Source organism: Cottoperca gobio, chromosome 14, assembly GCF_900634415.1.
Source record: "Cottoperca gobio chromosome 14, fCotGob3.1, whole genome shotgun sequence".
NCBI lineage: Eukaryota > Metazoa > Chordata > Actinopteri > Perciformes > Bovichtidae > Cottoperca > Cottoperca gobio.
The window spans coordinates 13,935,717-13,950,183 of record NC_041368.1 but is presented as its reverse complement, the minus strand read 5'-3'; the positions used below and the strand labels follow the sequence as shown (position 1 = coordinate 13,950,183).

At 38.9% G+C, this 14,467-nt stretch overlaps 3 protein-coding genes across 4 annotated transcripts in view; 2 read left to right on the top strand and 1 right to left on the bottom strand.

The window, feature by feature from the left end:
• Positions 1–1,374: 1,374 nt before the first annotated feature.
• Positions 1,375–5,791, top strand: LOC115018879 (tyrosinase-like). Its single transcript, XM_029448126.1, has 5 exons — positions 1,375–2,196; positions 3,024–3,240; positions 4,319–4,466; positions 4,570–4,751; positions 5,040–5,791. The coding sequence occupies exons 1-5, from the start codon at positions 1,375–1,377 to the stop codon at positions 5,282–5,284; spliced, it is 1,614 nt and encodes a 537-aa protein (XP_029303986.1). The 3' UTR covers positions 5,285–5,791.
• A 733-nt stretch (positions 5,792–6,524) lies between these two features.
• chordc1b (cysteine and histidine-rich domain (CHORD) containing 1b) lies at positions 6,525–14,368 on the bottom strand. 2 transcript variants are annotated; one of them, XM_029449056.1, is made up of 11 exons: positions 14,254–14,368; positions 11,179–11,228; positions 11,050–11,106; positions 10,761–10,912; positions 9,411–9,511; positions 9,055–9,113; positions 8,234–8,304; positions 7,926–8,031; positions 7,630–7,749; positions 7,489–7,551; positions 6,525–7,178 (listed from the first exon to the last, which is right to left on the bottom strand). In XM_029449056.1, exons 1-11 carry the CDS (start codon positions 14,288–14,290, stop codon positions 7,008–7,010), a joined length of 987 nt encoding a protein of 328 aa, XP_029304916.1. In that variant the 5' UTR covers positions 14,291–14,368; the 3' UTR covers positions 6,525–7,007. The 2 variants fall into 2 exon arrangements, with proteins under 2 accessions (XP_029304916.1, XP_029304914.1); XM_029449054.1 differs by having other exon boundaries at positions 14,143–14,330.
• Positions 14,302–14,467, top strand: part of fat3b (FAT atypical cadherin 3b) — a 60,467-nt gene continuing 60,301 nt past the window's right edge. Inside the window, exon 1 of the mRNA XM_029447977.1 lies at positions 14,302–14,359. Coding sequence (XP_029303837.1) covers positions 14,302–14,359 — 58 coding nt within the window. The remainder of the gene's footprint in view (positions 14,360–14,467) is intronic.

The following is a 14,467-nucleotide window of genomic DNA, read 5'->3' as shown; positions in this document are numbered from 1 at the left end:
ATTTGGGGACAATTAATCCATCCATGAAATAAAAGGAAATCACAGTAGCTCATTTACATTTCAGAAGTTTCATCAGACATACCAGTGGCTTCTGGTGTAGCATGCAGGGATGAGCAGGGCTTTCAGCAGGTTCCCAACTAGATAACAACATTTCAAGCCACAGTTAATTAGCCCAGTGAAAAAAGGAACAATGTGAATGTTTTGTAGGCTAAGATATGTGACACATATCCAACAACAACAATGTTTTTACAGGATGATTTGAAAGTCTAATCAAATGGAGGTCAAATGTGTGATGGAGGATGTTTCTACATGGGGATTCGTTACCAGGAGCCAAATGAATGAATTTCTCCCTGCACAATCCTGGTTTGTTAGTTGCCTTGGGAGACAGAGAAAGGAAGGTAGCCTTGGTGAACTGTCATTTATAAAGAGAAATTGGTATTGGAAGTAGTCACATGGTGCCCTCTGGTGGGGCTGTCATGGAAGTTCTTTCCCTATAAACATCACATGCAAAGAGTTCTATAATCATTGGACTGAAGCAGGCTGAACAGTGCTTATTGTCTCAGGTGCAGAGAACCATGTGCGACAGCAGTACTCGGAAATTTCAAAAGTCATCAAAGTTTTATTCTGAGAAAGCATAGTACACAAACAAATGTATCACATTATGGCCTTAGGCAATGGCTTGCTTTTATTATCTTGCTTTGCTCATCCGCTTGTTCTCAGTGAATATTTTGTTTTACCTCCCCTTATCAGTTTAAACTCATGTCAATAACTTATAGTAGTGTGGGGTCATAAGACCACACAGCCAACTAAAGTGATTTGTTCAAAGGAATCTTTGGCACCACTTTACAAAAAATAAGAGTTTTAGTTTATACATATGTGTATTTTATTTATCTCCTCACCCTCTATGTCTCTGTAACTGTGTGGTCCCAGTCATGGTTATTTTTTATTGTCATCGTGATTTTCATCCTACAATGCCATCATGTGTACGTGTGTGTGTGTGTGTGTGTGTGTGTGTGTGTGTGTGTGTGTGTGTGTGTGTGTGTGTAGACATCATGAGTTTCTCCTGTTTTACGCTCATGACTCGAAAAACCCCTGAAGCATCTTTGTAACTATACAATATGGGCTTCTAGTGGAAGTAGTTTGGCTGCAGTCTCTGGATGTGTGTTTATTTCTAATAATTGGACCCCTCATGAAGTAAGCTTCACCCTGAGGTTAAGCAGCATGTGACTGGTTCAACAAAGAGGAGGGGGAGCCTGGTGAAATCTCCACATAATTTAAGCCTGGGAAAGAAACCACTTTGGCCATATAGTATATGGCATATACACTTCGTGTATTTGTGACTACTTGCCGACTCCAAAGCAAAACCTTGCTGTAATGTGGCCACTTGTAGTAATTAGTTTCATGTTGTGTTTGGTACCCTCCTATCAACAATTCCCCCGGTTCTGTGCTACCCGGGAAGCCTTGCTCTCAAAGGAGTGCTGCCCGGTCTGGGAAGGGGACGGTTCGCCCTGCGGAGCCAGCTTGGGTCGGGGCTCCTGCCAGGATGTGAAGGTGCCGGACCATCCTGACGGGCCGCAATACCCCTTCTCCGGATTAGACGACAGGGAGAAGTGGCCTTTAGTTTTCTACAACCGGACTTGCCAGTGCGCAGGTAACTTCATGGGTTTCAGCTGCGCAGACTGTAAGTTTGGCTACTTTGGTGTGAACTGCAATGAGAGGAGAGAGTCTGTCAGGAGGAACATATTGCACCTGTCCCGGGCCGAGAAGATCAGACTCGTATCTTACCTGAACTTGGCCAAGCAGACGATCAGCAGGGACTATGTTGTGGCCACCGGGACCTACCAGGAGATGGAAAACGGCTCCAACCCGATGTTCGCTGATGTGTCTTCGTATGATGTGTTTGTGTGGATGCATTACTATGTGTCCCGGAACGCACTATTAGGCGGGCCGGGTAATGTGTGGACCAATGTGGACTTTGCCCACTGGGCGCCTGCTTTTCTCCCGTGGCACCGCGTGTACCTGTTGCACTGGGAGCAAGAGATCAGGAAGCTGACCGGAGACATGAGCTTCACCATCCCGTACTGGGACTGGAGGGATGCCAAGGGATGTGACGTGTGCACAGACGATCTGATGGGGGACCGAAGCCCCCAGGATCCCAGTCTACTCAGCCCAGGCTCGATCTTTTCTTCTTGGAGGGTAAACACACTTAAGTGACTCCTCCAGGTTGGGGTTGCAAAAGTAGTTCTGGTCTTCCCTTTTCTTTTCTTTTTCTCTCATGTCCTACAGTAATATAGTTGCAAGATTTAAGTTATTTGTTGTCATATGCTAAACAATTACAGAGAAGCAGCTCCATACAACAATACTTATTAAATAGCCTATGTATAAATACATAATAAATATAGGGATAAAATACATACATAACATATAAATACAATAATATATATTTGTGGTAACCTATAGGCTACAGTAATTTCAACATTAATAGATTGTGAATGGAATGTAAATATGCTTAATGAGAAGTAATAAATATATTCACAGAGATGTAAACAGGTGTCAAAACAGTATTACAAGTAATACTAGTACTAAAAGACATAGGCCCATGTAAGTAAATGAGTGGATCGACTTTTCAGTTAAAATATTGAAGAAAGTGTTCGTCTATAATCTTGACACAATTAGAAATTTACTAAAAGATCATAAAAATGCAGGGAAATTTAAATTAATTACACAGTGTATAGCCTCATTTTAAATTAATGAAAGGATACAAATTACAAGAACATTTGCACGTCTGTTTTGATCAAGAGGATTGTAGAAATGCTTTTGCCACTGTAGTTTTGTCCTGCGTGGGTGAGACTTGGACGGTAATAACCCAAAACAGTAAACCTAATATCAGCATCATTTTCAAACTCAGTGTAATCAATTTCAAGTACAAGTAACAAGAATTCATTTTGCAACAACCGACTGACTTTATTGGTGGGATTTGTGATATTGCTTTGCTACATGTTCTCGTGTGCCGCCATCTACAGGTGCTGTGCTCCCGAGCAGAGGACTACAGTAACAGGGGTGTGTTGTGTGATGCCGGGGAGGAAGGCCCATTGCGGCGTAACCCTGGAAACCATAATCGTAACTTGGTTGAACGATTACCAACTTCAGCAGAGGTGGCGTTCACTCTCAGTCTGACCAACTATGACACCGGAGCCATGGACCGCGGAGCCAACATGAGCTTCAGGAACACTCTGGAAGGTCAGATAAGCTTGACCAAAAATGTAAACAAACACACACACACACACACACACACACACACACACACACACACACACGGTCCTGCTCTACCAGTGATATCATTTGCTGGGCTGCTCCAAACCTAAATTATATAGATCTCTGCACAGCTGCTCTTCACTATTTATCTTGTCCCTGTACATCTACACTGTCTGTTGTTAAAAACTACTTGTACGTACATTGGGACTCAATTTAACAGCTAAAGGGATATCCATCACTCTCAATAAGGCTCAACTGAGGTTGGTTTTAATAATGACATCTTTATTTTAAGAAGCTATATATAATGCATTAGTAACACCAACATGGGTATCCAGGCAATCAGAATCAGAAATACTTTATTGATCCCGGGGGAAATTAGGTTTCGTTACAGTTGCTCCATTTTAGAAGCAAAAGAAGAAAAAAAGTCAAATAAATCAAAAGAAAAATATAAATTAACATAGAGAAAAAATGTAGACATTGTACTACAATATATAACAACAATAAATATGTATATTACAATATATACAATATTGTTATAATATTAATACTGAAAATGTGATCTAACGGTTTAATGCTGAATATGTATGAGTAAGATACATAAGAGTATTGCTTGAAATGTACAGTATAATACAGTATTAATGCCAAAGAGATGTGAGTATTGCACAATTTTATTATTACTGCAGAGTATTGCATAGTTAAATAATTGCAAAAGTTATTGGAAGTATAAGTATAGTAAGTATAGTCCGTATTACACAGTTTAGATATAATAATTATGGGATTATGGCTGCTGACAGGGATGAAATAAATCCAGGGCGAGACTATTGACTCAGAGTGTCTGACGCTCTGAGGGAGGAGTTGAAGAGTTAGATCGCCACAGGAAGGACTTCCAGAAATTCCAAAATGCGCTCTGTTTCTGCAGGATATGTGGGGTCTTCCTTTAAAAATGATTTATTTTGATTCTGTGAGACAATATCTAATTTTACAACCAAAAAACGTGTCTCCCTACATGCTGCTTCCAGCTTTGTCGGTGCTAATTAACGGGTAAATATCTTTCATCTGGCAGGATTCGGGGATCCTCAGACTGGGTTAGGGAACAGTTCTCATAGGGGAATGCATGCTGCTCTCCACGTGTTCATGAACGGATCCATGTCCTCAGTGCAGGGCTCAGCAAATGACCCCATATTTATCCTCCACCACGCTTTTGTCGACAGGTGAGACCCAACACACACAGAAACACTTTAAACAATAATAATAACAACAATAATTTGACACTTACACTCGTGCACTTAACATTGTTTCCATTCTCTATGAAAGCATTTATGAGCAGTGGCTCAGGAGGCATACACCATCTCCGTCAGAGTATCCAGACTCTGATGCTCCTATAGGGCACAACGGCGACTACCACATGGTGCCCTTCCTGCCCCTCCACAGAAACCGAGAATTCTTCATCTCCAGCAAGGACCTGGGATATGAATATTCGCACCTCCTAGATGCTAGTAAGTTCTATCTAAAAGGAGCTTTTTTCATTTCCACATTCGTTTGCGTTTCAGGAAATACCTAAACCGCTCTACATTATCTGTCTGTTTCCATTCTCCCCCTGCATTTTCAGAAATCTATCTATTGAATCTATTTAAAGACTAAAACTAAAGTGCATTCTTATCTCAAAAGGATATCCTTTCTGTAAATGAATGATTTAAGTTACTTACTTATTTTCTGTTGTTTAGTTGAGTGAACAAACGTTTTCCCTACTTTTCTGTGATTACTTCTAAAAAAACAATTCCCAGGTCAGAGGCTAGCAGAATCTGTGCGTCCTTTCCTGGAGGAATTGCAGAATGTGTGGCCCTGGCTGCTGCTTGCAGGGCTCTGTGGAGGGATTGTAGCAGTGAGCATAGCTGCTGCCGTCCTAATTTCAAAACGGCGATACGTGAGCAAGTGGAAAAACCTATTTGCTCTACCGGAAAGACAGCCACTTATCTGGAGCAGTGACACTGAGGAAACCAAACACTCTGACTACCAAACAACTATCTGAAGGCAAAGCCGGCCCTGTGAAGTGACGCACGCATCTATGATTTTTAACATCACTGTGAATTATACATTATATCGGCTTATTGAGTATTGTAATCTTTGTTATTGCCAATTTATTTAAACTGTTCAATTATATTCCACTCACAACCTTTACATTTCAGACATGGTCTGTGCAACATTTATGGTTTTGGTCATGAAATTGTTTTCACTTTTATAGAGTTAACATGGTGTTAGCCAATTACCTTCAAAATAAGGTTCTGCATGCATCCGACTTCCATTCAGAGTAAGAATCACACTCTTCAGATACATTTACAAAAGCCTTGAGGGACTTTATTTTTATTTTTTATTATCTTTGAGAGTTCTGTTCTTTCATTTTAATTAATTAATTCATGTTTGTAGTGGGCGATGGGCTTTTAGAAATAGAACAAGGTGATAATGTCTGCACAGTTGTCAAGTACCGAGACATCTCCACGTTATTCAACATCCTAACCTCAAAGTTATGTAATAGTAAAACTTAATGACATTTCAAAAAAGTCACTGCAATTCCCAAAGTTCTCAAAATCTTCACTTGAAAGGTCACACCTACTTTAATTTAAGTGTTTCGTTTCACAAAGTCACAAAGTGTTGGAAGAGTCTGGCGTTAACACCATTCCGCAAAAAATTGGTCTGCATATACTTTAAGTTAATAATATTCACATCAGGATATAATCGATCACACACACAAACATCACCCCCGTTTTAAAAGTTCAACACACAAGTTTATTTTTGGTTAGATAAATTTACCCATACGTCATGGAGTCATTCAGCCAAATCTGATTCATACATTCTAAGCCTCGAGACATGCTGTCTAACGTAGCGTTTTTACAATACAGTACTTTGCTGAAAAATACTTTGTATTCAATTAGCACTCTCAGATATTACAGTACATTCTCATTATTCAAACTGTGCTCGGATGATCTGAGAAGAAATTAGATAAATACAGCATTGGTCATTTAGAAGCAAAACTTGTACAAAATAAACATTAGGCATAATTTTTATATATATATAATTTTTATATATATATATATTTTTATATATATATATATATATATATATATATATATATTTTTTTTTATATATATATATATATATATATATAGACACACTGTATTTTTTCTGTATAATTTTTACTGTGAAAAAACATGGGGGAGTTGGAACACATGATAATCGCAAAAGTTTAAGGGTATCAAGGAACTGTTGTGTTACTTATAACACAATTTATTGAGAATAAACTCCATATTATACAAGTGTGGACACCTTAGAGATCAAAACTGCCTGCTCAGACTACATGGAGCAGATTCATTGTCACGCATGGGGATACATCTATGAAGACAGTTTCAGTCTCATGTGATAATGGTGAACAAAACAATGCAAACATTTAAAAAAAATATAAAAACTAAAGGATGGAATGAAGCTATTACCAAACAATATGGGGAATAGAGGATGGTCACGCGTGGTCCATTGGGATGACTTGATGTGAGCAGTCCCCATGAAAGGCTGTATGGGTCTGAGATTTAGCACCTGACTCCTATCTTATTGTGTGGTGTTGTTTTCCAGTGCAGTGGGATTTCAGTGCAATTAACAAGTGTGTTGAAATGTCTGAGTTGATAGTTAGTTGATTTGCTAAAAGTCAGTGTTTCCCCCCCGTTGTCATTGAGTACTTGACTGAAACATTGTTTGATTCCTCATCATTCATCTTCATCCTCGCTATCCGTCTCCTCTTTTTCCTTCTCCTTCTCCTTGGGTGGGGCTGGGGGCGGAAGGTCCAGACGAGCCCATTTCATGGGCTCGGACTTCTTCATGGCTATCTCGATCTTGGCGGCCATCATGTTCACTATGCTTTTACTCACGTCTATCACCTACAAGGAAAGGGAGGGAGTTTGACAAATATGGCTCAGTTCCTTTGTTTTAAGGGATCACAGATAAACAGGAGTTATGAGCCGTTACAAGTGGTGTATATTCAGGTAGAAATGTTTGTACAATTACTGCCATTGTGTACCCCGTGTGTAAAGACACATATCAAATAATAGGACATATATTATCAGCCATGGATGTTTGTTGTATGGCTGTATTTTAAATGCTGTACAACATAATGATATGTATTAAAACCAGCTGATAGCAAAGATCACATGACTTTTTACATCAGGTTGAGAGTGATGCTGTACTTACTCCCCACAAGCTGATTTTCTGCATAAATTCCTTCTCTCCCTCGAATATAACATGGATGTTGAGCTGAAGGAGAAATAAACGTTAGGTTGAGAAGAAGAACATAAACCAGAAATCCTCTGACAGACTAATAGCTGCCCTCACCGTGGTGCTGTTAGCATCCACGTAGCACAGCTCTGGGACGGCACTCTTGGCGTAGATGGAGATGATGACCTGCGCCCCCGTCTGGTGCCAGTCAAATCGACATGGAACCACTTTGTTACCCTGCGTGGACATTTCACAAGAACAACATTTGAGGCCGTTCTTCATTATTTGATACACAAATGAGAAATTCAGCCTCTCCCACAAGTGTTTAGCACACACCACTAGATGGAGTCACAGCTGAGGCTCTCTCACATAGACACATAAATGATCACTTGCTGTCAAACTGGCACACCTACCTCATCTTTTTTCCTCCATAGATGCGTTCCCTTGGTACAGCCCTCTTGAGAGAGGAAGGTGTTAAAGTCAGAGGTTTTCCTCTTACAGCAGCTCCAGTATTTCATCCTGAAATTGCAGGAAAGGCATACACCCGCTGGATTTTAAGCTGTCAATAACTTGTCACGTCAAGAGAAGCAATGAACAAGCCTAACAGGAAGACAACAAGTAAATCCTAGTGTTGCTCACAACGCATTCTTTTACAGTGTCCAGAGAACATCTACAATTCCACGTCAAATGAGTGATGGGAGGGATTTTAAGTAATACTAACCCTTCATGGAAGATGGGAAATCCAGAGTGGTATGAGCACTCATCCGAATCGCTCGCAGGTCCATCGAAACTCTGAAGATAACAACAAAAGTGTGGTTCAAAAGACTGCGGCGGATCGCTTTTTTTTTGTTACCCAAAATACAAATAGGGCTTAGTCGTATGGCACACATGAATGCAAATGAGTTATGACTAATATCTCGTTCTCGAACAAAAGACTTTGGAAAAGGTTCAAACGTACCAAATTAGACTCTACCACGACCCCAACTGATTAATTAACTAAAAGCAGGCAGCCCTTGAGAGAATATCTCATGGCTTTCAATCACATCAGTTAAAGTACAATTATGGAAATCATTAGGGTCACACTCCAAGCTTCTACCAAACTCGTTATTGCACATTTTCCTTACGATTTATGTTCTAATCTTGGGGTTTCTGCTCTGACAGGTCCAGATTAGCTTGAGCAAAAAATGTTGCTTTGCATCTGCCTCAGAGCAAACATGGAGGAGGAAAAGAAACTGCATCCATGTCGCTCTTTTGGGGCATTATCATGACTTGTTTATGTTTTCATTTAATGACACCTGTCATAGAAATATGTGAATTGAGTTTGGCTTACAAATCGACCAGAAGTGGAAACGTATTTGGCAGGATCCACTATTTCAGCCTGAACTTGAAGCCCACTAACTTAAAACGTTTAAGCTGCTGTTAAGCTGCCCTATAGACGTATGGATAAAGATTTTTTTTTTTTTTTTTTTTATGAACACATTTCAACACCAAGGGATTTTTTTCAAAATGTTTCCCCCAGTATACAGTAACACATTCACCTACTTTAGTACATCCTCCATTTTTACAGGGAGTTCCAATCTTGATCTCGTCATGATCTTCCTCTAGAAAGACAAGACAAAGAATTGACTTTGAAGAGTATCTAAAAAAATTGCATCCACAGTTATGATGTGTTGTCTCGTCCCTGCCAGCTTTAACTCAAACGGCATGATGAGAATGACACAGGTTAGGGCAAATTCCCAGAGGCCATCCATTAACTTCCCCTGTCAACGTGACCTTCCTGTCTACTGTAACGAGAAGTGGATGGTAATGGATGGTAGTCTGTGGTAAAGGAGGACAGAAAACAGAAACACTGAAGAGACAAGAGGAAAAAGAAAGGGAAGATGAAGTTCTTTTCTCACCTTTCTCCTCTGCCACATTTTCAGTGAGCTTCAGCCTCTCCAGAGCCTGCTTCAGAGAAGTAGAGACTTTATGCTGCACTCTCACCATCGGCTCATCGGCACTGTAACAGTAGCAAATCTGTTAGACATGAAAGAAATGGAGGGACAAAAGTATTTTTAATTAATTTGTTCATTAAAAAACTATTTGGAAGGGTATTGTGTTTTTTTTATTTTAAGTAAGGAAAGCATTATCGGCAACATCACTTCAAAATGAGGTCTCTGGTACTAAGACCAACACACTACTACACTAAAAGGAGTTTCACTATTCAGTAGTAATTGCTTCATCAGTCATTTGTCCACGTTCTTTTGAGCTCTGGTGGGAAGTCTCCAGTGGATCCTCAGTATTCAGGCTGATTTATTAACCGTATAAATATGTTATTTTCACCTATTTTAAAAATAGTGTTGTGCATGTTGGGGTCAAAGAAAAGTCTTGGAATTGCATACATTTGGTATGACTGGAAAACTGAGACTCTTGTGGATCCAATGAGCCCAAATGTATTCATGTATTCATAGCAGCTATTTCATTGTAGTGGGAACTATTATTATTATTATTATTATTATTATTTAAACTTGACCTCACTGTATAAGAAATGACCTGTTGTGACCTCCAGGATAATCACAGCCTCGTGAAACTTTACAACCACAAACTACAGACATAAGGTAATTGGGATGTATGGCCTTATAATGTATATTGACAATAAGGGGTGCTCGCCATCCAATCTCCAAATGTCAAATCACAGAATGGATTTTTTTCTATAGTATTCCTCGAGGCCTTTATCTGGTATTTTGGAGTGGTAAAATAATATGCACCAAATCTGTGTAACAAATATTAACAGTAATAGTATTAACCCAAATATTGCTGCAACAACTTATGAGATATAATAGAACATGGGAATGGCCATCATAATGTTCTATGTTTACTTTTTATTTTAATTAATTAATTCAATTTTATTTATGATTTATGACTTGAACAACACACTGCTGAGCTGCATCTCAAATTGTTTTTTAGCTGATTTTATTTTGATTCAAGTCCTATAAATATTTATTAAATATTTTAAATCCTGGTTCAACCATGTGAAGCACTTTGTTTTGAAAACGCTTCATAAATAAAGTGTATTATTATTATTGTTAGTATTATTATGTATTCTATAGTCTTAAACTGAATGCTCTGTTGATGTACTAAATGGAAAACAGTGTGTTCTTCTTGGCCTGTTTTTTCCCTTAATCTGCACAAATAATAAGAGTTTAGGGTATTCCTATAATATTGATTAAAATAAAATAAAAAGCTATGTATGAATCAAACTTTACAACCTTGGTCTGCGTATGGCCTCCTGAGGCATTGGTGCGGAGATGATGTACTCGTTAAACTTTGGTTTTTGGTCATCTGCCTCTTCTCCCGATATCACATCTGGTTTCACCGGCTCAGGGGGCTTCACCTTGTTGTGGGAACCTTTTGTACAGCCCTGTAGAGGAGAAAGTCACAAACAATGAGTGCACAGGGCAATATGGTGGCAGTCAATGCCTAAGAAAACAATAGACAATGGAAACATGTCCATGGAGGATTTAAAAGTATGGATTAAAATCAGAAAATAAAACTTACAACAATGCTGAGGAAGTCTGAGAAGTCAGTAGTTCTTCTCTTGCAGCAGGACCATCCCTGGAGAAAGTCAGACACGCATTAACTTTGACCACAAGACACAAGCTATCTGTGCATGTTCAAGCATTTTACCTTCAACGCGTCGTGGAACACTGGGATTCCTGGATGATAGGTGCAGCCATCTGTGAACAATGAAACACAACTTTGATTAACTTAAAAAAGGAAACATATGTGGCGATATAGGAAACAGTGTTACCCACACCAGCATCGAATAACATACACAGTTGACTGTTTATAGACCTGCGGCTTACTTTAAATGAATTCTAGTTTCATAAAAGACACACAACTTTTAGTTTTGGATGCCGATTATAAATGACTCACTGTAGCAACAATCTAATTTATCTTACATAATTAGAAGTAGAGTTGTAAAAAGTACTTTTTGAATGTGTCAAGACATTTTGAACTACACATAAACTCCTTTCATGTGTAGTACACTTCTCAAAAGGAGGTCAGCAATGTTTGATGCTGCATGTATGTGTTCCCTGACTAAATGAATTGAGGTGCTTATGTCTGGACAAAACCCCAAAGAGGAGCCACGAAGGCAGTTTGAAGTCATTTTAGAAACTGAATGACAAAAAGTTACACTGCTCTGTTAATGTGCACTCAGCTGGTAGCTGTATTATTCCAAGCACATTGGATGGCTGCACGGGTCACGTCTACCCCTAACTGTAATTTATCATAATGTACACAGGCAGGTGTGAACATGTTTAATACTAAAATTACAGTGCATAATGGAATAATTTGAGGATAAAACAGACTTAGCAAGCAAAAACACAAAAGAAGATAATTTAAGCATTAGTAGATGTGTGACGTTATGTATTAAACCTCTCATCTACTACCTCTTACATAACTGAAATGATTTGCATTTTCCTAGTGAAGCACTATTAGGAAATTAATTAGAAATATTTATTAAAGTTTCCTTTCAAAAGAACACATTTCTGTGGATAAAAAAGGTTTAGATAAATATGATAAAACGATTCATTATGCAACATTTAAGTCAAATGAGACTAAAGACTATATGGCACCGATACAAGAACACCCCACATTTTTACAATTACAAAACGCAAAATGCATTCATGATACATTTGAGATAACATCAGAACGTTTGGCAAATCATCATTTGAGATTTGCCTTTAATGAAAAGTACAGCATGATTGAATTTTTTTTATTTTTAAATGTCCTCTTTTTGGAACTACCCTGCAAGACAAATCACTGCGGAATGAATAATAAAAAAGTGCTGCTGTGTGACGCAATAAATCAAGCATTTTCCTTACAGCACGGCGCGAGTTATGCCCCTTCGGTTCTGTTGCCCTATACCTTTTACATACCACTAAAGGTAATGATAATATACTCTATTGTTATGAAAAGAGACATCCTATTAAAATGGAAATTGACTCATTGTGTATTGCCAGATAGTACTCAATGTTATATTGCTTAAAGACAGAAAGAAGATGAAAGGACTCGCTGAAGTTTTGACGTGGGAGATGAAGACAACAATACCCCCTTGAACGTTCAATTACGTTTAGATCAATAGCTTCATATAAACAAGGATTTCATGAGAAAACTTTATCTTAAGTAAGGAAACTTTAGATCAAGAAGCGATTTACCATTACAATGATTTCATCACTACACAACCTCATGCAAGTGAATTTCCTCTTGGTTTTCTTGTAGTACCGCACTCCTGGAAGTACACACCGGTGTGTCATTAAAATAACAAAAAGTTTATAGTTTGTAAGCCTATATGTTACCAACTAACTGTGTGAGGAATTAAGAATCACAAATCCTCTATTTCTCACATAAAATCCAGATGATATATACACCATAAACTGTGTGTCAAACCTGTAAACACCAACTCAATCATGGTCTAAAACGTGATAAAATGAAATGAGATGGGAATAATTAGTTTTGCTCATGATGATGAGCGGCATTTAGAAAGTCTTTGTCTCCTGACGAGGCATCTTTTGTTACATTCAATCCTTTGGCAACTGTTTCAATGAAAAACGAACACTGTAAGCATATCACGACTACATTTGTCAAATGTCCTGGTTACTAAATGAGGCCCCTGGTTATTGGGGAGGCTGCTCTTAATTTCACAGATTGATATTTAACTGCTGGCAGCAGACAGTGTGGGTTCAAAACACACTTTGGCTTTCCCCAGTAATACGCCCGCTTGGTATTGTATAAAGGAACATTTATTATCTTATGTCTTTCTATCTCTTTTGGGTTTCTCACATTTTTTTTTGCATGATGAGGGCAGAGGTGCCATAAATATGAGATTTGCAATTACAAACCTACTATAAGAAAACCTACACAAGGAGGTTTACACTTCCTAATGTATGCACATTGTAGTGTATGGGAGGCTGTGGTCATTGTTTTAGCATCTATAACCAGTTAACTGACAAACTATCCCATTGGTCCCACTGTTCTCTTCAGTTCAGTGTTACAATGTTGGCAGCATGTATTTGTATGTTTGTGTTAGCATTCAGACAACCCATATGAAAGTGACAGATAGCTCAAAAAAAGAAGCAATTTCATGAAACTTTCCATAAACACAGACATAACGTTAGTTATCGTCAAAAGCTGAGCCTCACTGTTGACAGGTTACCGTACTGTCTACAGTTGTTATGGGTTATAGTTATGGGATAACATTAAGACATGTCCTGTAGATAGTCTGCATGTAGTTAACACGTTGAATGACATGTTTCTGAAACTTTAAACCGACGTATTGGGTGTCCTGTCCGGTACAATGGTTGTGAAAAGTCTAACTTAACCGGCCAACCACAGGAGCTTAACATGCTAACAAGATCTTGATCATTTACAACAGGTCCACGTGTTATTAGCGTCCTTAGTTATCAACCACAGCAGTGTTGATGAATTAAGTAGTTACTGTGTTGGGTCCAGTCAGTTACAGGTATATCAGGTTAGCTACATGGGCCCAGCAGGCCTGGTCGCTGAAGAAATTTCCAGATGATCAGAGGTTAGCTTGCTAACAGACTGGTGCGGGGCACATCGATAGTTTACTAAGATACTACTCACCGTCCGGGTTATTTTCTGTATCAAATCTCTGACCACATCCCGTATTATAACACACAACAGACATGATGGCGGATGAAACAAATTAAACCGGTGCCCAGAATTGTAACTAACCACTAAAAAGCTCGTACGCGTGTAGACTGCTACACATTCCACTTCCGGATGTTGTCGGCTACACTCGGCAAAGATCGGAGCTTGCCCAACCCGCCTCCTCCATCCAGTGAGCGCACTGTAGTCCCATCCAAGCGACAACTGATGCTGACCGCTTCTTAACTTGCGTAAAGCGACACATTCTTCACACCACATTCATCTCGGACCTTAAGCTTAA